The sequence below is a fragment of the Acanthochromis polyacanthus genome, chromosome 19 (assembly GCF_021347895.1).
Source record: "Acanthochromis polyacanthus isolate Apoly-LR-REF ecotype Palm Island chromosome 19, KAUST_Apoly_ChrSc, whole genome shotgun sequence".
NCBI classification, from domain to species: domain Eukaryota; kingdom Metazoa; phylum Chordata; class Actinopteri; family Pomacentridae; genus Acanthochromis; species Acanthochromis polyacanthus.
In genome coordinates this window covers 23034189-23059160 of record NC_067131.1, presented here as the reverse complement: position 1 = coordinate 23059160, position 24972 = coordinate 23034189, and the positions used below count along the sequence as shown (strand labels likewise).

The window sequence follows — 24972 nt, the reverse complement described above, 5'->3', positions numbered from 1 at the left end:
GGCTAATTCAGTGAAAGAACCAATCAAACCTACCTTACAACACAGTCCAAATCTTGATGAAAATTGCTTTTTTCAGTGTGTAGGTTGCAAATAGAAACATGGAGAGAGTAGCCTAGCCGCGCTAGACAACCCACGGCAAAGAATTTAATTCTCTGCCAGGGAGGGTCTAGTTACCCTCCATAAGGCTCGAGGCTGGATTCTCCTAAAACTGGCCGGACCAATCACCATGAAGTGTAGAGTCAGAAGGCGGGCGTAACGATTCTGACAGAAACAACCAGCGCACAATAAACAGTTATCTTTCAACTCGGCTTTGGCGACAGCCCTTAAAGATTTGAAGCTAAAATTCAACTTGAAAGATAAACAAAGGACGGCACTTAAGTGTTTCATTGAGAAAAAAGACGTATTTGGACTTATGCCGACGGGATATGGCAAATCCTTAATATACCAGTTGGCTCCGCGGCTCAGCGGGTCCGCAGCTCCGCTGGTTTGGAAGCTAATGGGACTTAGCCACAATCCGCCGGTACTCTCGGAACTACGTCAGCCTATTCGTTGCGTTGATTGGTTGTATACCTACCCAATTGCTGCAGAGGGATTTGATAGACAACCTTTTAGCCCGCCTCCCTCCCTGTCGAGCTTCCCTAGACCCTTGTGCCGTCAGAAACATGGGTGTAGCATGCTAGGCTATGGAGAGAGTGGAAGGAGAGGAGAATGCAGAATGTAAGGCTGATATTCACATTCTAGGAGAAAGGCAACACATTAGAGAGATTTATGACTCACTTAGCCTCAAATTGAAAATTATCATGGCTTAGTTTTCTCCCAGATGTATGTTATAAATTGCAAAAATATGTTGTCATAACTGATATATAGCCTAAATTAGTTTACTTGGTTACTCGTTACAAACACTGGCCTGAGAAAATAAACAGTACTATATGCATAAAATTAGAGCTTCTCTCTGCAGAGGAGTGATGAGGGCAATCAAACCAGCCAAAACTGTAGGCTGTAAATAAGTGAGCTCAGTGTCATTAATTAATATTTTTCTTCACATAGAATGTGTGTGCAAATTTCTGCCAGGATAGCATCTCCATCTAAGCTCTGTTAAGTATTGACATAGATAGGACTGATTTGCTAAATTTAGAGAGTTGATATAATTCTTCCGCCTGATAAATACAGACCGAACTGTTTTCCAAGTCAACATAATGAGATTTCAGTTCTGTGTGCTGAGCCAAAGAGATATTTTATGCTTGAAATGAATGCCTTTTAAATGATCCTATTCAATTCAATGCTCTAATAACAGCATCGAGACAAATCATTGATAATAAACATGATTAAAAAGATGATGAAAAGATGATATAAAGGCGGCAGAGCATGCATGCAAATATAGATCATATGACAGAACTGCAATCTAACTTACTTTCAGTGTTATGTTGTTGAAAGCTACTTTCACACTATTAGGTGAGATGCAAATGAATTCTTGAATATTGAATGAGCAGTACGTGTTTCATGGATGGGAATGGCTTACGGGAACCAAGGAGCTGCATAATGGCTGGTGCAGAAAAGGCTTTAGATTGGATCACAATTAATTTCCTCTTCAGCTGACCTTCGAAAGTCTTCTTGATGATAAAAAGACAGCTGATCATTATGCAGGTGTTGACATCCAGTACAGGTGTACAGTTGGCTGTCTGGCCCAGTAATTGGGACTTCGTGGTTGGCAGTTGATTTGCCAGCTTCAGTAAGCAGGAAGTGAGTGGAAAATGTTTTTTTCATTAGACTGTGGATGTATTCAGATGAGAGGTGAGACACCACGCAGAGGTGTTGTGCAGGCAGTCGGACAGTCTCGATCAGTTGGTGTGATAGAGAGACACCTTGGCATTTGGATTACATGCAATGCAGCGAAAGCCTGCAAGGAATTGTTACATGTGGCTTTAGTCTGGAATAGAACCTCGAAGCAAATTGCTGATTGATTTGCTCATTTAACAAGATAGCATGGTACTCTATCAAAATAAGCTAAAGGTCTAAAATGCAGCGATGGTGAGGTGGAAGAATTTGATGAATGCAGGAGCAAACTCAGACTGCCGAAGGGAAGCAAGGAAGTTGGCAGAAACATTGATTGTGGTATGCAGGTGAGGAGGAGAGAGATGTGTCTTGAGCATAGACTCTTCATCCAGCAGTGGAGCTGATAGCTTGGGATGCAAATGTGTTCGGAAGACCAAGCATGAATGTTTGAGAAGGACTTTATATTCACATGAGATGGACCAGGAGGACATAGCTGGGGACAATGGTTTGGTTCTAAGTTATTAATGATAATGAGATCATTGATACCTTTGTGCATTAAGAGAATCCCTGAATCAGTTTCCTTGTCCAGAGATGTTGACAGGCATTTTATTGAGGATGTTTTGAGGATACACACTTTCTGTTCACGTAAGATAAAACAAATTACACTTCTTGTGTGCTTTTGAAAAACCAGTGTTCTCATTTTCCTCCATTCAATAACTGAAGTGATAGAAACATCTGAATAGTCACAACTCCACAATGCAGATAAAACACTTTTTTCATAAAAAAACAACACTTTTGTAAGGGTCTTCTGAAGGGGTCTTTCATTGAACAACAAAAGTCACAGTTCGGATACTTTAATCCACAGTCAAGCTAGTTGCAGCTGCTTAAGGTCCAGCCCTGCAGAAATAGAACAAGAAAACAGAATAAACAAGGCAAGCAGCACAGTGACACTCAAAGAAATGAAAGAAGCATAAAAATATGTTTTTCCTTCAAGTCAGGCATGTGTAATTACAAACTGAGTTAAAACACAGCAGCATGGCTGCTTTTGGCCAAATATATTCAGATTTTGTTGGAAGAAAGCTGTAAGAAACAACATTTCTTTCATTTAAAGAGGTTTACATGTTTATTCATGCACCAGTTTAATAATTGAAAGCACTGATAATCTAATAGAAGTAGTAATGCTCCCGTGGACATCAGGCTTAACAGGGCTGTTGTAAACTGGTACACCTGGCCTGGCCTCATGTCTCACATGGGAAGATCTTGGTGGTTTCCAGTTTTTTTTATTGAAAATTATGCATATTCGTGTCTCATTGTACACTGAAATGAAGGTATAGAGCAAGTAAACAAATGAAGAAAAAAAAAGTTTACAAACCAAAATGTATTCTAAACTTTTGACTCATCAAAGTAGCCATAGATATAACAGCTGAACACAATTGTTCTTTTTTCATTTCCATCGTGTTCTTTCCACAATTGTAAAGCAAATATTCTTCAGAAAGTTCTTCCAAACTCTGTTGCAGAAGTTCCCATAAGTGTGTAGCACTTGTAGGTTGCTTTGCTTTCACTCTTCTGTCCAGTTCACTCCAAACCAGCTTCATGGGGTTTAAGTCTGGAGACTGTGCTGGCCACTCCATGTTTTCAAGCTTACCATCTTTTTTCCTAAGGTAGTTCTGGCATAGCTTGGACTTATATTTTGGGTCATTATCTTGCTTTAGGATGAAGGCCCTGATCAACTAGGCACATACCAGAGGGTAATGGTAGCCATTTTGGTTCAGGGTACCTCTCACTCTGTACAAGTCACTGACCCTGGATCCAGCAAAATAGCCCCAGACCATCATGCTTCCTCCTCCATGTTTGACACTAGATGTCACACACTGAGGAACCATCCTTTCACCTACTTGACGGCATACAAAAATCTTGTATGATGAACCAAAGATTTCAATTTTTGATTCATCAGTCCATAATACCTTCTTCCATTCTTCAGTAGTCCAGTGGTGGTGTTTCATGGCCCAGGCAAGCCTATTTTTCTTATTCTGCTTTCGAGAGCACAGTACTGTTCAAATAATACTCTTGAGGGTATGGTGCGCCACCATGTGTTCCAACACTACTTTTATGCAGACAGAGGGGGTTGTAAGTAATCAAGAAATGTTGGGACATCTGTAGGATTTGGTAGCACTAACTTTCAAGGCTTGATCATCCTCCATTGGTTGAACAGCTTTAAGTTGTTAACCCATTTCTTGTATCCTGAAAAAGGCCTTTTTGTATAATACTGAAATGTACATCATTTTTCAGTTTTGGGTAGCCTTATCTTTTTTTAACTTCTGGTAGTTCACCACTTACCTTTGTACCATTTCAAACTATTCATTGGACTTGCACTACTTGAATTTCAGTTAAAAAAAAGTGGAAAAATTGAGGCGTTCTGAAACTTTTAACCAGTTATGTATTTGTAGGCTTTGATCAAGGAGTTCAAGAATTAAATAGATATGTTTCCCGTAACAGAACAAGCTGTTCCACTTCATGATGTTGTAGGTGTCTGGATTGAAATAGAGCAACTGCTTCAGGATGGAAATTTCCAGTATTGCCTGTTGCACAATTTCAGGTTCCTGTTGACCTTGACAGCTGCTGTGCGGTTGGTTTTAAATTGCAGCATTTGGTTGCAATACAAAAGCTGCTCTCCTTGAGGAAATTCTCAACCTTGGGGCAATTAGTGTTCTTCCTTCAAACATCTGGAGGTCATCTGTGTTGAACAAGAGCGGAGATACAACATGAAGTTACTTACGTAAAGTAGCATAATACAGACATTAAAGGGGAACTTCGTTTTTTTCAACCTGGGGTCTGTTTTCACATGTCATTTCATACATGTGAGTGATGGAGAAATTAATTTTTGACATAGCTCCAGTATTTAGGCAGACAGGCAGCTTCGCAGCTCAGCTAGCGAAAAGTATGGAGCAAACTTGCCCCCCCATGTCAAAGTCCGTCCTAACGTGCTTTTTGTCCTACACTGACTGGCTCGGATAGTCTCAACAAGTGTCCCACAACATACTAGAGATGAAAAGTGAACAAAAACCGCCAGATTACTTGGCGATTGCTATTTGTTGTGGTCTGTATCCAAATGTCAGGATGCTAGAAAGCAAATCTCGTTCCGAAATCGCGCGATAGCTCGGTTTTTGTTTACTTCTCTCTAGGGGGCAAGTTCCCCTATACTTTTCGCTAGCTGAGCTGCGAAGCTGCCTGCCTGGCTAAATACTGGAGCTATGCCGAAAATTCATTTCTCCATCACTCACATGTATGAAATGACATATGAAAACAGACCCTAGGTTGAAAAAAACTGAAGTTCCCCTTTAAATTACTTCTTTTATAAAACGTCAAGGTATGTAATGATGTAGGGAAAACCCTTTTATTACTGGACGCCCTGCAGCTCTCTGAAGAGTGTCAGACTTTTTTCACTTGTTGTTTTAGTTTTATGACCAGTGATTCTCCTCAGGATTGATGCTGATCAATGGATTCATGACTGTACAAACAGTAATATCAAAGTGCATTTATGTCTTTCGAGCCGACTGGGTAATAATTCTACATTACCTTTCTGAGCTTTGGCTGAAGAGTTCCATCTCCAAAAAATGTTTGATATTAAAAAAAACATATAAACAAAATGTTTAAAACATCCCTAATTATTTATTTCCTCCATGGAAGCTGCAGCTTTCAGATTTCACATCAGAGTCAAAGCATTCTGCTGGATGGTGTTCTGGACTCACAGTTATGTAAACACCCAGCCCACACATCGTGCCGCAAACATCTTTACTCCAGTAAAGTAAAAAATAAAAACATTAGTAACACCGTGAGTCACATTACTGCTTCAATCCCTGTTAGTCTTGCAGCGATGAGACATTAATACAGACGTATCTGTTGTGGCTTTTGGAATACAACATCAAATAAAATGCACTTTGCAACAAAGTTCTACTGACTCCATACAGACATAAGTGGTTACTTTTAATTATTGTTAACATCTGCTCCTAGAAAGCTGAACAGTGAACTATAGCGTTATAATTATAGCACCTGGTGGAGCTGAAGTGTCCCAGCAAATGGATTTAGAATGACTGCACCTGTACATCTTACCTCATGTGGCATTTTTATATTGTCGTGCAATGCAGCAAAAGTGAATATTATTTTTTCTACTCGTGGAATCAGAATGAAACATTGAAAGTACTGCAACATTTTGATCTACATTATACCTTTTCAATTTTAAGATGTTTGTTTGTCCCAGGGCTGCACAGTGGAGTAGTGGTTAGCACTTTGGTCTTGCAGCAAGAAGATCCCCTGGGATCTTTCTGCATGGAGTTTGCATGTTTTCCTTGTGCATGCGTGGGTTTTCTCAGGGCACTCCGGCTTAATCCCACAGTCCAAAAAAAAAATAAAATGCTGAGGTTAATTGATTACTCTAAATTGCCCGTAGGTGTGCATGTGAGTGTGATTGTTTGTCTGTATATGTAGCCCTGCGACAGACTGGAGACCTGTCCAGGGTGTCCCCGGCCTTCGCCCGAGTCAGCTGGGATAGGCTCCAGCACCCCCCGCGACCCTAGTGAGGATAAAGCGGTGTATAGAGAATGGATGGATGGATGGATGTTTGTCCCAGTGGTTCTTGTGCTTTTTCATTATCAATACTGGTAAAACTACTGACTAAATGAGCCCAGTTTAATTTTACTGAATTAAAGATGATTTGTAGTAGCAAGATCAGGTATCATCAAGTACATCAGAGTTTCGCTGTTAAGGTTGTCAGTGGGCTATGCACTGCAATAAGAAGTAAAGAAAGACTAGGGTGGTAAGTACAGTCTGTCCTTAATAATCACCAAATCTAAATCTAAGATAATTGGAGATTGGTAAGTACAGTCTGTCCTTAATAATCACCAAATCTAATTCTAAGATAATTGGAGAACTGGCATGAGATGTTCCTTCACTTCCTTCCATCAAATTAGGATAAATCAGAAATAACTGCATTTGGTTCTCAACATTCATTACCCACTGCAGAATACTCCTGGTCCTTTGTTGGTAATATCAAACCACCAGCTGGATGCCTTGAATGTGGGTTTTCATAGTGACCTTTCCTTTGACGTACAAGTCTTTCAATATTGCTTCCTCCACCTGAGGAGTAACTCTAAAATTAGGTATTTTCTTACCTGCACTCATATTCTCACCTCGATTGTTGCAGTTCACTATATTCAGCTAGAAGCGGAAACAAACAGCAACAGAAAAACATTAGTGTTCCTTCAGCTAGTACAAACCCCAGCTGCTCAGCTTTTATTCAATTCAAAGGCACAGGTGCTCCCACTCCAGTGGTTACCAGTGGTTACTAATGGTCAGTTTTACAGTAGATTTTGCCTTTTTACAGACTGCTTTCAAAACTGCATGGTGTATATCCACTTATCTAACTGTGTCTCCTTTGTGAAGCACAGTACAAGTAAAGATCCTAATGCAGGACCCTCCTGGCTGCTCCTCAGTCCGAGTTCATGACTAAATGTCACCAAGCTTTTTATTCTGGCCACCTTAAGAGCTGCAACTGAGGCTTACAGAATCCATTTTATCTTGCTCATTGCTAGGCATCCCTTAGACCTCGTACCTCCAACCTGTTCTGTTTTTTATGTTCAAACATGGCTATAATGGGCTCACTTTTGCAGCCAGTCAGACATAGAGTGATTTAAATGTAAAATGGACTGCACATATATATTGCCTATCTAGGGTCTACAGAGTGCTTTTTGCCGTATGTTTCTCATTCAAACACACTCGCACACCAGTGGCAGTGAAGTGTCGATACCTGCCATTAGGAGAAACCTGGGGTTCAGTGTCTTCCCCAAGGAGATTCATGAGTGCAAAGTTTTATGCCAAAACACTGCAAAGAGATTTGTGATGGCTTGAGGAAACATATCACAGCAACAATCTTTGTTTAGTTTTGTTGTAGTCTTTTGTTACTTAAACATTCCAGACATGGCTTTAATGTTACAAATGAACCCCTTAGGAATGAATAATGTGGTTTTGCATGTTCACTACCAGTCAAACTGATGGTCCCAACCCCACTCAGAAAGCAAGAAATTCCACAAATTACCTTGACAGGCACACCTGTGAAGTGAAAACCGTATCAGGTGACTACCTTATGAACCTCATCGAGAGAATCCAAAAATGTGCAAAGCTGTCTTCAAAGGTGACTATTTTGAAGAATCTAAAATATAAAACATGTTTTGACTTACTTTGCGCTTTTTTGTTTACTACATAATTCCAGATGTGTTCATTCATAGTTTTGATGCCTTCAGTGAGAATCTATAATATAAATAGTAATGAAAATAAAGAAAGACCATTAAATGATTAGATGTGTCCAAACATTTGGCTCGTAGTATAAATTATTCTCAGACAAGTGTTTTATTTGTGGGATCCCTTTATACTTTATATTTGCTCTCTAGCTGCCTCAATGAAGTGGTCCCACCCAGATAATGAGTGGGGTACTTTGTCACTTTACTGTTGTCTTAAGTCTTAATATTATGTATTGAGCAGGTTATGCATTGCTCAGATAACTATACTTTGTTCCTGGAAACCTACCAGAATTCATCCTTTATACAGCTGTTGCCAGGACAGATTGATGGAACCCCCCTTGGTAGGGAAAAAGTACATGTAAATTTCAGTGTACTGCTGTGCAGCAATAAATAAGTAGGCCCTGAGAATTGGTTAGATAAGTAATTGAGGTTACAATCTGCATTTCTCTGCTAGCACAAGTCAGCCTTAGAAAACTTTTCCCAAGGTTCTATGTGCACAAACTGTTCTGTGTCACCGCATTGTTTGTTTCCAGAGGCTTTCCTTGAGCAGTAACTCTTTCCAGGCATAAATACTCTTTACTGCAATCAAAATGAGGCTTAGGAACTGCTAAGTGTTTCCCATTCGTGAAGTAAACTACCTTTAACTCACAGTATCCCATGCAATATGGATGAATTGCATTAAGAATGAGGGAAAGTATGTTGTTGGTAAATGGGAAAACTGCTTAAGACTTCCAACCCCCACTAACACAGCATTAAGTTGACAATTTAATTGCAAAGCAAAGTAACCTTTGACACGTGTGATGCAGCAATAAGTAGAATAACCAAATATATTCTTTGTTCTTGTGATAAGCTTACAGTGCTGTGAAAAAGTATTTGCTAATCTCTTCTGTTTTGCATATTTGTCACAAATTTATGTTCCAGATCATGAACTTAATATTTATATTGATTGAATGTTAAGCAGCGATAACCCACAAAACACAAAATGCTGCTTTTAAATTATGATTTATTGAATATTTGTTGACAACCTATATCAAACCTGTAAAAAAGTAATTATGACTTTGACTCGACCACTCCAAAACCTTGATTTTGTTCTTTTTAAGCCATTCACAAATGGACTTGCTTGTGTGCTTGGAGTCAATGTCATGCTGCAAAACCCATTTGTGCTTAAGCTTTAGGTCATGAACGTACGGTGGATATTCTCCAGGACGATTTTCTGATAGAGAGCAGAATTCATGGCTCCATCAATTATGACAAGTCGTCCAGGTCTTCCACCCATCACACTACTGCCACCATATTTCACTGTTTGTATCATGTTCTTGTAGAATGCAGTACTGGCTTTACACCAGTTGTAACAGACCCATGTCTTTGGAAAAAAATTCCACCTTTGACTCATCAGTCAACATGATGTTATCTCGAAAGTGTTGGAGCTCTTCCAGATATTTCTTTTGCAAATGCCAGACAAAGTTTTATGTTCTTTTTGGTCAGTGATAGTTTGCACCTTGCAACTTTCCCATGATGCCATTTTTGACCAGTGTCTTTGCAGTGTCTTATTGTCCACTTTTTTCACTGAGGGCCTCATACATAAACATATAGGAGAGGCTGGGCCACTTACTAGAAATTAGGTATATAGCCTTATTAAAGTTAGAAAAATCAATTAAAAGTGGTCAAATATGTTATATTGTTGAATATAATTAAAGACAAAACTGCTTTCATCACAGCTTTCCATAAATGGATCTTTATTGATTTATTCAGAAAAAGTTTTAGTAGCTCATTCTCAGAACAGCAGCCTCAGATTTATTCTTAGACAGAAGATTTACAGTACAGAGAAAAAATAATAAAGGGGAAAATGGGACAGGTAAATTTCAAGCTTGTTATTTAAGTTACTAGGCTTAGCAACACACCTATTAACATTTGTTTGAAACGGTTATCAACATTAACAGACTGAACTGGACTTGGAGTGCATATAATTTTAGTAAATTATTCTTGTATCAGCTGCGCTGGGTATGTAAATCGGGCCATCCAGCTGCGGTGGTAATCCGACGCCACTCGTGCCAAAAATCCGGACAAATGTCACTGATCAAGGAGCAAATCTGCATCAGATGAGATCAGCTGACTTTGCGTGTGCAGTGTGTGCGCTGTGCACAGCGGTGTGTACTCTGTGTTAACAAGAAAAACGCATATAAGAAAGTGGTGCGTAAAAGCAGGGTAGTAACAGAATTGATGCTTTGTCGCATGTGTACCTGCACATGCATGCTTATTCTGTCTGTTGTAACTCCACACAGCTTGTCACATTTAAGTCCCATTTTGTCAATTGAGTCTGACACAGCTTCAAAAATATCGATATCCATTGTTGTGCCTTTTAGACTCTTAAGATAGACCAGCTCTTCTGGAACTCCAAAGTTCTCGTCCACTCCCCGCAAAAAAATTAGCAGCTGTGTGGGTGTCTGTGGCATCAGTGCTCTCATCGCATGCGATGGAGTAAAAATCAAAAGCACAAGCTTTATTAGACAGTTGCAGTTTTAATGTTGGCTGACAAATCTTCAATGCGTCGCACAACCGTATTTCTGGACATGCTGACGTTGTTGAAGTCCTGCACTTTTTCAGGGCACATTATTTCGGCGACTTTAACGAGGCAGTGTTTTATGAGGTCTCCATCTGAAAAAGGCTTGCCATGTCTTGCGATGAGTTGGGCGACGTCGTAGCTGGCTATTGTAAGGCAAGGCAAGGCAAATTTATTTATATAGCACATTTCAACAACGAGGCGATTCAAAGTGCTTTACAAAGACATTAAGAACAGAGGATGATGATTATTAAAAGAAAAACAAAAGAAAACATTTATGAAATCATTAAAAAAAAAGTCAGAACAGTAAAAAGATCAAAAACAGAAGTCAGAAAAAACAAGGGCAATTATTAAAAGAAAAACAGAACTGTAAAAAGATCAAAAACAAACACAGACCACTGTGTTTTGTAGCCTTTTTCTGGAATTTTTGAGCACGAAAAAAATACTGATGCTGACCCTGCAGGATACCATTTGCTTTACTTTCTGCTCTCGCTCAGCACCAGTGTAGAATGCATAGGCCTGATGTTTGGTTTCATAATGACGTCGTACATTATACTCTTTCATAACTGCCACAGTTTCAGTGGAGATCAAACAGATACACTTCCCCTTGAATTCTTTGAAGAAATATTCACTCTCCCACCGTGTCTGAAATTTTCTGCACTCACTTTCTATTTTTCGCTTCTTTGGTTCTGCCACGTTTAGTAACTTGGGGTAAATTTCTTCTGTGATTGTCCTTTTTGGTGGAGCAACTGCCTTGATCAACAGTAGCTCCCCCTGGTGTTAAAACTAAGAAGTGCAATACACTCAGGCAAAAGTTGAAGTGAGGGCCATATTCTTTTCTATTTATAAAATTTCTTGTGGGCCAATTAAAAATGGACTCCGGGCCGCAGTTGGCGCACGGGCCGTAGTTTGGACACCCCTGATGTAGAGGGACCTTAACTGAGGCAAATGAGGCTTGCAGTTCTTTTGATGTTCATCTGGGTTCTTTTGTGACTCCTGGATTAGATTTTGACGTGCTCTTGGAGAAATATTGGTAGGCTGACCACTCCTGGGAAGGTTCACCACTGTTTCTCCATTTCTTAATAATTTCTCTCACTATGGTTCTGTGGAGTCCCAGAGCCTTAGCAATGGCTTTGTAACCTTCCAGACTGATAAATCTCAGTGACTTTGATTCACATCTGTTCTTGAATCTCTTTAGAATGTGGCATCATGTGCTGCTTTTTGAGACCCTTTAGCGACTTCACAATGCCAGAGATGTTCTATTTTGTGATGTCTAGATTCAAGAACCTTGTCAGTAATCATGCATGAGTGTGGCTGGTGAAATTGAACCCAATTGCCAAATGAATTTGGTCATTTGGTAGACTGGTAGTTAAGAGGGCAATTACTTTTTAAAAAAAAAAAATAGGGCAAAATAGAGTTGGACGGTGTTTTTCTTTCAATTAACTAAACCATCATTTAAAACCTGTATTTTGTGTTCGCTTGAGGTGTCTTTGTCTTATATTAAAATGAGTTTGATGCTCTGAAATATTTAAGTGTGACAAACAGGTAAAAATAGAAGAAATTTGTTGGCCAAAGCTTTTTCACAGCACTGTATTTTCACACACACACACACACACACACACACACACACACACACACACACACACACACACACACACACACACACACTGGTTAGCCACTCACTGAAGTCAGATGTGACTCATTCCCTTATCATATTGACTCACTCAGGAGATACTCAGTTCTTTTAAGATGAATGTGTATCACTCATAACGTGCCTATAAAAGTATTCCCCTTTTGTTACTTTCACTTTCAACACAGATGCAGCCAGTTGGTGCAAGAAGTCACACAACTGAAGTAAAATGGATATCATCTGATTTCAGTGAATGTAGCTCAAATGATACAGAAGTAGTATAGAAAACTGTATCTGAAAGGTCCACTGTTGAATCAGTACGTCTGGCTATAACTACCTCATTAGCACAAAAAACACTCCAAACTACTCCGTAAAAAGGTTTTTCAAAATGTCTAAGTGTTTGTGTGAAGTGTCAAAGTGTGTAAAGTATCTAAGTGGATGACAAGGAATAGTGTCTAAAAATAGACATAACTTAAATAAAATAGCACAAGTAGAAAATGTAATTTACACTAATATAAAGAAACAGATGAACAAAAAGTGAGCTGAAAGGAAGGAGTAAACAGACATATTGCACCAAAAGTTAATTGAAAGTAAGCAGATATATTGCACAGTAAACAGATGTGTTGCACTGGAGATATTGCACTTGAGCAATGATAGTACAGAACTGTAAGCTATTTAGGAAAGTCTGATAATATGGCACATGAAATAAACATCTACTGATCATGTAACCCTCCTGCAGAAGGGGAAGGACTTGTACAGCGTAATTGCCACAGGTAGGAAAGACCTCCTGTGGCGTTCTGTGGTGTACCTTGATGGTCTTGGTCTATGACTGAATGTGTTCTGACCGGAAGTCAATGTGACATGCATTTCAGGGATGAGAGGTATTGTCCATGATGCTGAGCAGCTTCCTCGACATCCTCCTCCCTGAGACCTCCACTACAGACTCCGGTTTAACCCCCAGGATGATGGTGAATGCACTGGAGAAGTCAGAGAACATGAATCTCACAGTGCTCCCTACCTTCTCTATGTGGGAATAAGCTCTATGTAACAGGAAGATGATGACATCTTCCGCTCCAATATGGGACTGGTATGCGAACTGCAGGGGGTCCAGTGATGATCCAACAACTGTGCTGAGGTGCCTGAGAATGAGCCTCTCCAGTGACTTCATAACATGTGAAGTCAGGGCTAGTAATTACTCTGCGTGTTGCAATTCTTCTTGGGCACAGGAACCGGGCATGAGTTTTTCCACTGCTCAGGAACAACCATCTGGCTTAGGCTCAGGTTCAAGTTGATGATATGATGGAAAATCCCACATAGCTGATTAGTACATCCCTTAAGCACTCTAAAATCCACCTAGAGCAGGACCTTTTCAAAAACTGAGTGACAGAAAGAGACTGCTCACGGGGCCACCAAGACACCTATGACTCCTCTGTTATTCAACAGTCAAAGCTTTATAGGAGAGTAGCAAACGGAAAGCCAATGTGACTGGAAGAAGGTTCTTTGGTCTAAAGAGAACATATTTGAACTTTGGGGCCATTAGAATAGAAACTATGTTTGGCTGACACCAAATACTGCACATCATCACAGACACACCATCCCCACCACGAAGCATAGTGGTGACGGCATCATAATGTCGGAATGCTTCACAGCAGCAGTCCCCTGGAGGCTTGTAAAGGAAGAAGGTAAAATGAATGCAGTACAGGAAAATTCTGGAGAACAATGTAATGGAGTCTGCAAAAGAATTGCTACTTGGGAGAAGATTTGTTCACCAGCAAGACAGTGACCTGAAACATGGAGGCAAAACTTAACAAATGGTGTTAAGACATAGCCTAGCCATGCTACACCCATCTTTCTGATGGCACAAGGGTCTAGGGAAGCTCGACAGGGAGGGAGGCGGGCTAAAAGGTTGTCTATCAAATCCCTCTGCAGCAATTGGGTAGGTATACAACCAATCAACGCAATGAATAGGCTGACGTAGTTCCGAGAGCACCGGCGGATTGTGGCTAAGTCCCGTTAGCTTCCCAACCAGCGGAGCCACGGAGCCGCGGAGCCAACTGGTATATTAAGGATTTGCCATATCCCGTCGGCATAAGTCCAAATACGTCTTTCTTCTCAATGAAACACTTAAGTGCCGTCCTTTGTTTATCTTTCAAGTTGAATTTTAGCTTCAAATCTTTAAGGGCTGTGGCCAAAGCCGAGTCGAAAGATAACTGTTTATTGTGCGCCGGTTGTTTCTGTCAGAATCGTCACGCCTCTGTCGTCACTTCGTTACGCCCGCCTTCTGACTCTACACTTCATGGTGATTGGTCCGGCCAGTTTTAGGAGAATCCAGCCTCAAGCCTTATGGAGGGTAACTCGACCCACCCTGGCAGAGAATTAAATTCGTTGCCTTGGGTTGTCTAGCACGGCTAGGCTAGTTAAGACAACAAGGAAAACAAGGAAAACAATTTCAATGTTTTAAGTGACTGAGTCAGATTCCAAACCTCAGTCCTATTAAAAGTTGCGGTTGGACCTGAAAGAGGCTACTCATACTTACATCCACAATCCCTGTGCAGCCTGACACAGCTTGAGCAGTGAAGAATGGGAGGAGTTGCAGTGTCCTGATGTGCAAAAGTGATTGAGATCTGTCCACACTGGCTCAATGCTGTAATTGTTGTCAAAAGATACATCAGCTAACTTGAAGAGGGTGAAAACTTGCAATCACTTATTTTACATTTTATATTTTTAATTTATTGGAATTACTTTGAGGAAATGTGTCACTTTTTTTTTTTAAAAGAAAAAGCCAAATTTAATCTACCTTGATTCAATTTTCCAAAGCAATAAAATAGAAAAACTTCCAAGGGGCGGTGAATACTTTTTATAGTCACTGTATGTATATTGACATGCTTTTAACACACGAGACAGCTTGCTGCCTCCTGCATTCAGCAGTTCTCTTTCATTACTTGGCAGGTCTTGTTGCTGTCTGACATGGCAGCCTGCCCACTCTGGTTAGCTGTGCTTGAGAATCAGGAGATGCTGCCTCAATGAAAAAAGGCTTTTTCATCTATGGGTGAAAAGCAATCATAACTTCAATTTCACTGCCACTAAAACTGGGGGAACAGATCAGACCTTTCAGCTGCCAGCTCCTATCCTGTTTCTTTAGAGGCTCAAATGATGTGTCCTTTAGCTCTTCATCTGAGGTTTTGACGCCGTATTTTGACCAACCAGCACTTTGGTCAAACTGACCGTTTTTTTTCCCTCTTCTTCTTCTTGTATTAATGTTTTTCTTGTTGTGGTGGTCGCTCCACTGAAAGCAAAAATCTTAGTTTACACTTTGTCCTTGTGTCCCTATCTCGGCCTTTAAAAGTACATGAGCATTTATGGATCAGCAAATGGGCACTATCAGCCTCTCTGGGCCTCTCAGGACTTGAAGATAAAATGCAACTACACACGTGGACAAAATTGTTGGTACCCCTCAGTTAAAGAAGGAAAAACCCACAATTCTCACTGAAATCACTTGAAACTCACAAAAGTAACAATAAATAAAAATTTATTGAAAATTAAATAATCAAAATCAGCCATCACTTTTGAATTGTTGATTAACATAATTATTTTAAAAAACAAACTAATGAAATAGGGCTGGACAAAAATGATGGTACCCATAACTTAATATTTTGTTGCACAACCTTTTGAGGCAATCACTGCAATTAAACAATTTCTGTATTTGTCAATGAGCGTTCTGCAGCTGTCAACAGGTATTTTGGCCCACTCCTCATGAGCAAACAGCTCCAGTTGTCTCAGGTTTGATGGGTGTCTTCTCCAAATGGCATGTTTCAGCTCCTTCCACATATGTTCAATGGGATTCAGATCTGGGCTCATAGAAGGCCACTTTAGAATAGTCCAACGCTTTTCTCTCAGCCATTCTTGGGTGTTTTTGGCTGTGTGTTTTGGATCGTTGTCCTGTTGGAAGACCCATGACCTGCGACTGAGACCAAGCTTTCTGACACTTGGCAGCACATTTCTCTCCAGAATGCCTTGATAGTCTTCAGATTTCATCGTACCTTGCACACTTTCAAGACACCCTGTGCCAGATGCAGCAAAGCAGCCCCAAAACATTACTGAGCCTCCTCCATGTTTCACCGTAGGGACAGTGTTCTTTTCTTCGTATGCTTGGTTTTTGAGTCTATGAACATAGAGTTGATGTGCCTTACCAAAAAGCTCCAGTTTGGTCTCATCTGTCCAAAGGACATTCTCCCAGAAGCTTTGTGGCTTGTCAACATGCATTTTTGCAAATTCCAGTCTGGCTTTTTTATGAGTTTTTTTCAGCAGTGGTGTCCTCCTTGGTCGTCTCCCATGAAGTCCACTTTGGCTCAAACAACGACGAATGGTGCGATCTGACACTGATGTACCTTGGCCTTGGAGTTCACCTTTAATTTCTTTGGAGGTTGCTCTGGGCTCTTTGGATACAATTCGAACAATCCGTCTCTTCAATTTGTCATCAATTTTCCTCTTGCGGCCACGTCCAGGGAGGTTGGCTACTGTCCCGTGGGTCTTGAACTTCTGAATAATATGAGCCACTGTTGTCACAGGAACTTCAAGCTGTTTAGAGATGGTCTTATAGCCTTTACCTTTAAGATGTTTGTCTATAATTTTTTTTCGGATGTCCTGGGACGATTCTCTCCTTGGCTTTCTGTTGTCCATGTTCAGTGTGGTACACACCTTTTCACCAAACAGCAGGGTGACTACTTGTCTCCCTTTAAATAGGCAGACTGACTGATTATGAGTTTGGAAACACCTGTGATGTCAATTAAATGACACACCTGAGTTAATCATGTCACTCTGGTCAAATAGTTTTCAATCTTTTATAGAGGTACCATCATTTTTGTCCAGGCCTGTTTCATTAGTTTGTTTTTTTAAATAATTATGTTAATCAACAATTCAAAAGTAATGGCTGTTTTTGATTATTTAATTTTCAATAAATTTTTATTTATTGTTACTTTTGTGAGTTTCAAGTGATTTCAGTGAGAATTGTGGGTTTTTCCTTCTTTAACTGAGGGGTACCAACAATTTTGTCCACGTGTGTAAGTTTTCTGTCCTCAAGCAGATGAACATATATGCAGAAAAAGTTTAAATATACACTCTGGTTTGGCGATTACAAAGACTGTATACATTTCCACCTGTCAATAGGGTCATGGCCGCCAGGGGTCATCGGTTAGAATGCAAGACAAGTAACAGATGTAACAAATGTTGCACATATGCCAGCATCAGTATGTGTCTACAAACAAGAAATAAACAGACAGAAGTTTATAATAAGTATCCAGTATCACAACACTCTCTGACTCTACATTGCCATGACTCTACAAACCAAAGAAATCTAATCACATAGCCCACCGGGCCATTTGCAGCAACAACGGATAACTACATAAACAATGTTCCAGCAACTATCATTATGGACTTAAACAAAGAGCATATTCACCAAACTATAAAATTCACACACACAGAAGCAAAGTGAATACACCAAATATACATGTGAACAATCTTTACAAACACTCTCTTCTGAATCTTCTACGAACACGGAAAGAGAGTGCTCTTCTGCGGAGCGGCAGAGCATAGTGGCCTCTGATTGGCTAATGGCTTAATTGTCTATTAAGCTTGCCTGGTCCTGTCATCCTTTGTCACACACTCTAATGGTCCAGGTGGTTTAAAGTTGTTAACTCATGTATTGAATGTGCAGCTTCAACCCTAACATTAACCTGTTGCTACACTTATAAACTTCTTTGTTGTCACATTTCAGGTATTCACATATATTTACGTTTTTGTCATGATTGATGTTATAGTGATAAAGGTGATATATGTGCCTCCTCAAATTCTCAACTTTTTTATGAAGAAATAAGTCCAAAAACACTCTTTTTGTGGCAATTAGCCTTTAATTACAAGTCTAAACACAGATATTGGACACAAAGTAATCCATTTATTTAAATGGAGATCAATCAAAACTAAATATACAAAGTAATGTACGATACATTGACCTATGACTTACAGATTTACAGCCAGTTGTATGCCACATCAACATGTTGATGAAGTCTGTTCAGTAGAAAGTATGTCACTCTCTCATATGAGACCAACTGTGCAATTGTTGTAGACTGTTCTTAAAATAGTCTACAGTGCCTTAGTGGAATCTGGTTAGCTGTTGGATAAGCCAAAATTATCTGTCTCTTTCAAAAGGAAGAAAAGTTCTGGAGTTCAGTAGTTGAGCCCAGAATAAACAGAATTTCTTGTTAAGAACTTCAAACACAGTCTCTGGTATATTATTCTCCTTGAAAAGAACCTCTCTGGTGAAAATCAAGTCCCCCACCCCCCTTGTTGACATAAGTTGTTTTTTTATGAGCTAAAACGCAACAAGTCCTCATATTTATACGACCACATCGGTCATTTGCACCGTGCACCGGAATACGACCTATGTGGTCGTATGAACGTTTGCGCCCCTACGGGGAAAGCAAACGCATTACGGGATTTAATTTGCGAAACGGCTTTTCCGTCACAAAACGGCTTTTTTCTCACTTTCCCAACACGTTTTTAGGGTTATGGTTAAGGTTAGGGTTAGGGATAGGGACAGGGATAGTGTTAGATAAAAGTTTTTTCATGATGACATTTCACCTGCGACTCCAGAGTGTCGATATTTACTCAACCGCCAGAGGTCGCATACGTCAAAACGTAACACTGGGTCGTAATACGGGCATGTACAGACGACCTATGTGGTCGTTTTTTGTTTGAGGACAGGCTGCTAAAACAACATAGCATGAACAAAATAAGCTGTCAGCAATATGGCTGTGCATTTTCACCTTAAACTTGGAGTGTACCAATGATAGTCTCAAAATCACAGATTGGGGCTTCCAGGGTTTCACACTAACAAACCTCAAAATTTGTTTCTGTTTTGAAAGTATAGATGAATCACCTCAATATTACAACTTGTGCAGTGAAGAGTAGTTTTACACTTTTTGAACAGAATTGTAGGTGAGTTGGTGTGGGAAATAAATTAAATATGTAACTTTGATACACAGAGACAAATTTGTAAGAGTTTAATCAGTGAATGGAGAGAGGCTTTAAAAACTTGACATGACAAACACCATCAGGGTCAAAGATATACTTACAGGGAAGCATGTTTCTGCCCCAATCTCTGGAAGAATCTGTCAGAATAAGATTCCATTTATATTGCAGTTGTGATTTGAAACAATCTGTGAAATATTTGCAGCTGAATAAACCTGATACTCGTTTCCTTTTACACTGTATTATTATTATTATTATTCAAATATGGCTTCCAATCTGCAGGAGGTATGTTCACATTCAGTCTCATGTTTCTTGACCTTGAACAAGCAGATAAACACACTTAATTCGGGCCTCACACTTTTCCTCCTGAGTTTATTTCTCTTGTCGTGCTTTAACAGCTGCTGAGAAAGTTCTGAAAGTCATCCACTTCTGTTTTTTTTAATGATTTCAGGCCCTCAATAATTTACTTTGTAAATTGTTTTTGTTGGATTTATATTTTCTGCCGTAGACACATCCGACTCTATTTCTGCACAAGGAGAAATCTCAGAGGTTCCCCTCTGCAGAGACCTCAAAGTATGTCGTTGAATACTAAATTCTGTGGGCTCATCAACAAAGGCACAGTGTACAGAGTGTGCGCTTTTAGCATTTGCATTCAGAAATTCTAGCAGCCTACTCTCCTTTGTCCTTAGGGACAAGTATGGGATGACTGTCAGAATGGAGCAAATGCATAAAGAGCGTGGGGATCATCATCAAGGCTCAGCGTTTGGTGGGAAATGATGTGCCAGAATATCCCATTCACAATGGGGTGAAAAGATTTGTTTAAAATGAAGAGAAAATGTTATGTTTTTCAGGTTTTGCACCAGTTGGAAATGCTGCCTTGAAGCGCTTTTGCCTGTATCTCCCTGAGGCACATTAGACAGGGTGGCTGATATTCCCACTGTGTCCTGACCGAAGCTGTGCGTTCATCCATCTTGTTTGCCAGCATTTTCACATCCCCTGTAATAATAGATGGCAAAGTTAGATCTGCTGTCTGCTTATCTAATAGAATAATAGAAAATAATGCTGGAGCTGCTGCAATCTGTGACCATTAACTTGGTATCTTTGCGAAAAACCCAAACCAACAACCAATTATTTTTCCTCGTGACGTGACAAAGCAGAGGTATTGAAAAGATTTTGTGGATGTGTTTGTGCACTATGCTAAACTGCTTGACAATCGTGGTGTAGGTAAATGATGCAACTCCCTGAAATAAAAGGCTTCATCATTACGAAAGGTGTATGTTTGTGTGTGAGTTTGTGTGTGTGTGTGGATTGCCATAGAACTATAGATAGCACAGCATGCTGACAACATCGCATTGATAAAAGAGAGCCTCACAGCAGAGGCCGAGCCCTTATTACACCAACTGTGGTCACAAAAAGCCAACCATAATACATCACCCTCTGCATACACGTCTGGATTCACTTTCCAAACTCTTTTTCCTTTTAGAAAACATCTCTCCCCTTTAGCAGTGCATGAAAGCATCATTTAGTCTTATCCCAATGCCTTTGTTTTGCTCTGAACTGTGGCTTTTACTCACTTGTGTCACATGGCCTCATCAGTTTTGGAGCTTTTTTCTCTTTTCTCATTTTTGTTTTCTATTTGCTATTGTGTTTACATTTTTTCCCCTTATTCTCTTCCAGAATAAAGTCATGACTATTGATGCTGTGAAGGTCAAACTGCAGGTAAGAGCCAAAAGTATCTTTTTGAATCTTTCCTTCCTGTTAACGTGTATGTGTGAGTTCTTTTTAATAGCAAATCGCCACCAACTCCTATACATCTTCATTTCCTGCTGTGGGAGGGTGAAGAAGCACAAACGATGACTTAATGAGGCCTCGGTTAATCTCGATCAGTCAATTAGCCTGCTGGTCTGCCTGACTGAAGACACTGGAGGGAATAGCGGACTTTCCATCAGATTATCAACCCTGGAAGTTATCAGAGAGAGACACAGGCAGGCAGAGGTGCAGAAGGATCCTCGTCGTTCAAAACTGGCATTAGATACTGTCTGATGAGTCTTCCACCTCAATTACATAATGCTCACGCTTTAGCTACCTTCATCTTTCTCTCCTTTAATCGACCTATGTTCCACTATCAGTCAAACGTGGCATTTTAGATGATATCTCAGAACTGAGTTTAATGAAACTTGCAGGCATCTGTGCTCTTTTAAACTTCTAAATGAGTGTACCACTTAATGGTGTAATTACAACAATTCAGTTTAAGTGGAAATGTCACTGCCAAGTCTTGCAATTTCAAAAGCGTCAGAGTGAATATGTCAAAGTGATGCTTTCTACCTGTCATTTGGAGGCAAGACAGCAGGCTATAGACACAGTTGTCACCCTCTTAAGTTACTCTTAAGTACCCTGTTTACAAGCTGTTGCCTCTTAATGTATTTGGCACTCACAGGGTACACTAGTCCTTACTTGAAGCCATGTTTCTAAAAGCAAGTTCAGTGTTGACTCTTCTTTTACCTCCATTTTGTTCTCCACCGACTTCTGAAAGAAAAGTTTTTCTTTTGTGCTTGTTGATGCTTCATTTAGACAATGATTTTGTTGATCAACTGTCAAACACTGGGCAGAAATAAGATAATGGATTTATCTTACCGTTTTTGTAAAGCTAAGAGAAATATGTGGAAACCAACGAGAGCCATAAGATGAACAAAAAACAATAAAGTTGCAGGCTGTAAAACCAAAACACTGAGCTTAAACAAAATACAGCTGAGAGAAAATCTGAAGGTCAGTGATGATTTATTACTATTAGTGAGTCCTTTCACATTGCACAAAGTCATTTATTTAATCTATTATTGTTGTCAAAATATTGTTTGAAACAGTTTCAAGAAAAATCAAAGCACATCTAGAGGTCTGGTGGAGGTAAAAAATTACTCTGCTTTGCAAGACAATGCATTTTGTCAGAGTCCTTTTGTGTGTGGTACAAACCTGAAAATATGCACAGAAAATGAAGTTAGTTCAAAAGACCATGTTTTTTCAGTTCTCTTCTCACATAACACATCTGCAGTTTACAATATCTAATTGATTTACAACTTGATTGTCCTCATGTTTTTCAATTAAGCGGTACTTAATTTCTCACAGAAGTAAGCAAAAACAGACTTCTCATTTCTAACCAGTTGCTGGCAGATTTTGTTGGCTATAGATAGATATGTCATGAAGCATATGCAACTTCATGAGTTCAAAAAATAAGTAGCTTGTAAAAAATTCTGCACAAATGACTACATACCAAAAGACTGATGCTAAAATTTGGGTTTTGACTGGTGTGATGTGCAAGCTTTCAGAAAATATATTAAAGAGGAGTGATGTGTCTGTGATAATTCCTTATTTACTTTATAGTGCACTATATTTACAGCCGGATGACAAGTTAAACATATAATGTCTCAGTCAGGGCCATCACATGCTGCCAGACCATCTTCAGTGCTCTTTGACATTCATTCTGAAAGTCTCTGAGCTCTAATAGAAGGATGGACATCATTCTTCCAAAAGATGTTACCTCATTTGGTGCTTTGATGATGGAGGTGGAGAATGCTGTCCAAGACTTGAATCCAAAATCTTCCATAGGTGTTCAGTTGGTTTGACATCTGGTGACTGTGGAGGCCGTGGTCTATAAATCATAATATTTTCATCAAACCATTCAGCGACTCTTTTTGTCCTATACACGGAAACATTGTCATCCTTGAAGAGACCATTCTCATCAGGATTAAAATGTTTCATCACAAAATAAAGGTGACAAGGTGATAAAGGCTCAGAACTGCTCTGTACTGATTTGCAGTGACCCTTCCTTCTAAAGGGGCAAGTACCATGCCAGCAAAATGTGTCCTACAGCAGAGAAGAGCTATGAAATCCCCTCACTGTAGGACTCAGTTGTTCAGGTTTTTCTTTTAATTTGTCACCTGTGTGTACAATCAAATTAAATCTGTTACAATTATAGAATAATTCATGCCAGTATTCTGACATCCAATAAAAGCCTCCAGGCACTTCTTGACAAATTCATGTGCATGACAGTTATTTCCAGGAACACCAGTGTTATTGCATAACAATGCAAGTCACTATTTTGTTTTATTTTACAATAATATTGAACCATAAATCTGTTCAGCATTCATGACCTTTATAGCCTATTTTCCACTCTCCAATTGCTTCAAGATATTGCTGACATGTTGTGAGTTTAAAAGGCAGATAAATCAATGTATTTTAAGTCATGTAACATGAGTGATTTCTAATTAATGTTCACAGCACATTTGATATGTAACAAGGTAGAGCTAACATGTGATTGACAGGTAGCCACTGTATGACTTTGTATAATGTCCTTAAATTTTCAGTCAGATCCACCCAAATTCCAGCCCAGAGGCTTCACAACATAGTCCACAAACTAAAGTGTGATGCCATGGACACTACGACGTTTTTTTTTTTTTTTTAAATAAACACTTTAGTTGCAGCTCACATTTGAGCAGAAAAACACACTTTTAAATACATTTTTTACCCCTTTACTTTTGTGTTCTAAAGAACACACCATGCTCCACAATACACACAGAATCTTTCCTACTGTGGCCCCTGTCCCTGCTGCTTTGGCTACACTTCCGAAACTGCTATTTCGCTAAGCTATAGCTGTGCATGGGAGGGTTTGAGAGAATTAATGAGTTTTTGTATGATGCTGGTTACCATAGACATTGTCAATACTACAGTGTGGTAACTGATGTGATTTTAATGCCACCTCTTGCTTCCTTCTTTCCTGTCAGATTTGGGACACTGCTGGTCAGGAGCGTTTCCGGAGCGTCACACACGCTTACTACCGCGATGCTCATGGTACGATTTCTGTGTTTGTGTGCAACTTTGATTGTGACTGACATGCTTCCTTTTATCTTCCATTTTCTCTTGACAGTCAAACTGTTCTGACTGACATTTCAATGCCTTTGTTTTCTTCCAATGCATGATTGACATCAGCTCTTGCTCCCTGTTGCTTCTTCTCGCCTGTTGGGATCGCAAAAACACTGAAGTTGCAGCTGATTTGATAGAGTGGTGTGTGTGTGTGTGTGTGTCTGTGTGTTCCTTTGTTACTCATGTTGTGGGGACTTTAATGTGTCTGCACAGTCACACTGTGGGGGCTTGTCTTTCTTTCTAGGGACAAAAAGCAAGGCTCCCTAAATCACTAAAATTTACCATGAAGAGTTCATTTAACCAAAGGTTAAGGTAAAGTTAGGCATGCAATCATTACAGCTGTGGTTCGAAAATCAATGTAACTGTCACGCCCCCTCTCGCTCCTGTGCTTCCAGCACAGCCAGCACAAATGAACAATCAGCGCCGTATAAAGCCTGGCTCCGCCGACTGTTCCAATACTGGATCATTGTTTCATGCCTCATGCCACACGCCACACGCCGTCATTCCCAAACACACGCCGCTATATGGACTCAGCTCACGTTGGATTACCCTGCCGGCTCCGTCTTCTTTCCTCACCCCGGAAACCCCCACTCTGCCATGCATCCCTCCTCTGTCTGCTCTTGGTCTGCCTGCTTCTGTCCTCGCCACATCCACCATCGGCTCCCTCAGCTCAGCTCCCCACCTCGTCTCCCGTTCCCCAGATTATCAGTGTGTGTCCTCCCTTGTTAGTTAGTTTTATGTTTAGCTTTTCACCTCAGCCTTCTGGTCCGCCCTCA

General features: G+C 40.0%; 1 protein-coding gene across 1 annotated transcript in view; it reads left to right on the top strand.

The window, feature by feature from the left end:
- Positions 1 to 24972, top strand: part of LOC110958423 (ras-related protein Rab-26) — a 198449-nt gene that overhangs the window by 54599 nt on the left and 118878 nt on the right. The window contains exons 3-4 of the mRNA XM_051939129.1: positions 20960 to 21001; positions 24058 to 24124. Coding sequence (XP_051795089.1) covers positions 20960 to 21001; positions 24058 to 24124 — 109 coding nt within the window. The remainder of the gene's footprint in view (positions 1 to 20959; positions 21002 to 24057; positions 24125 to 24972) is intronic.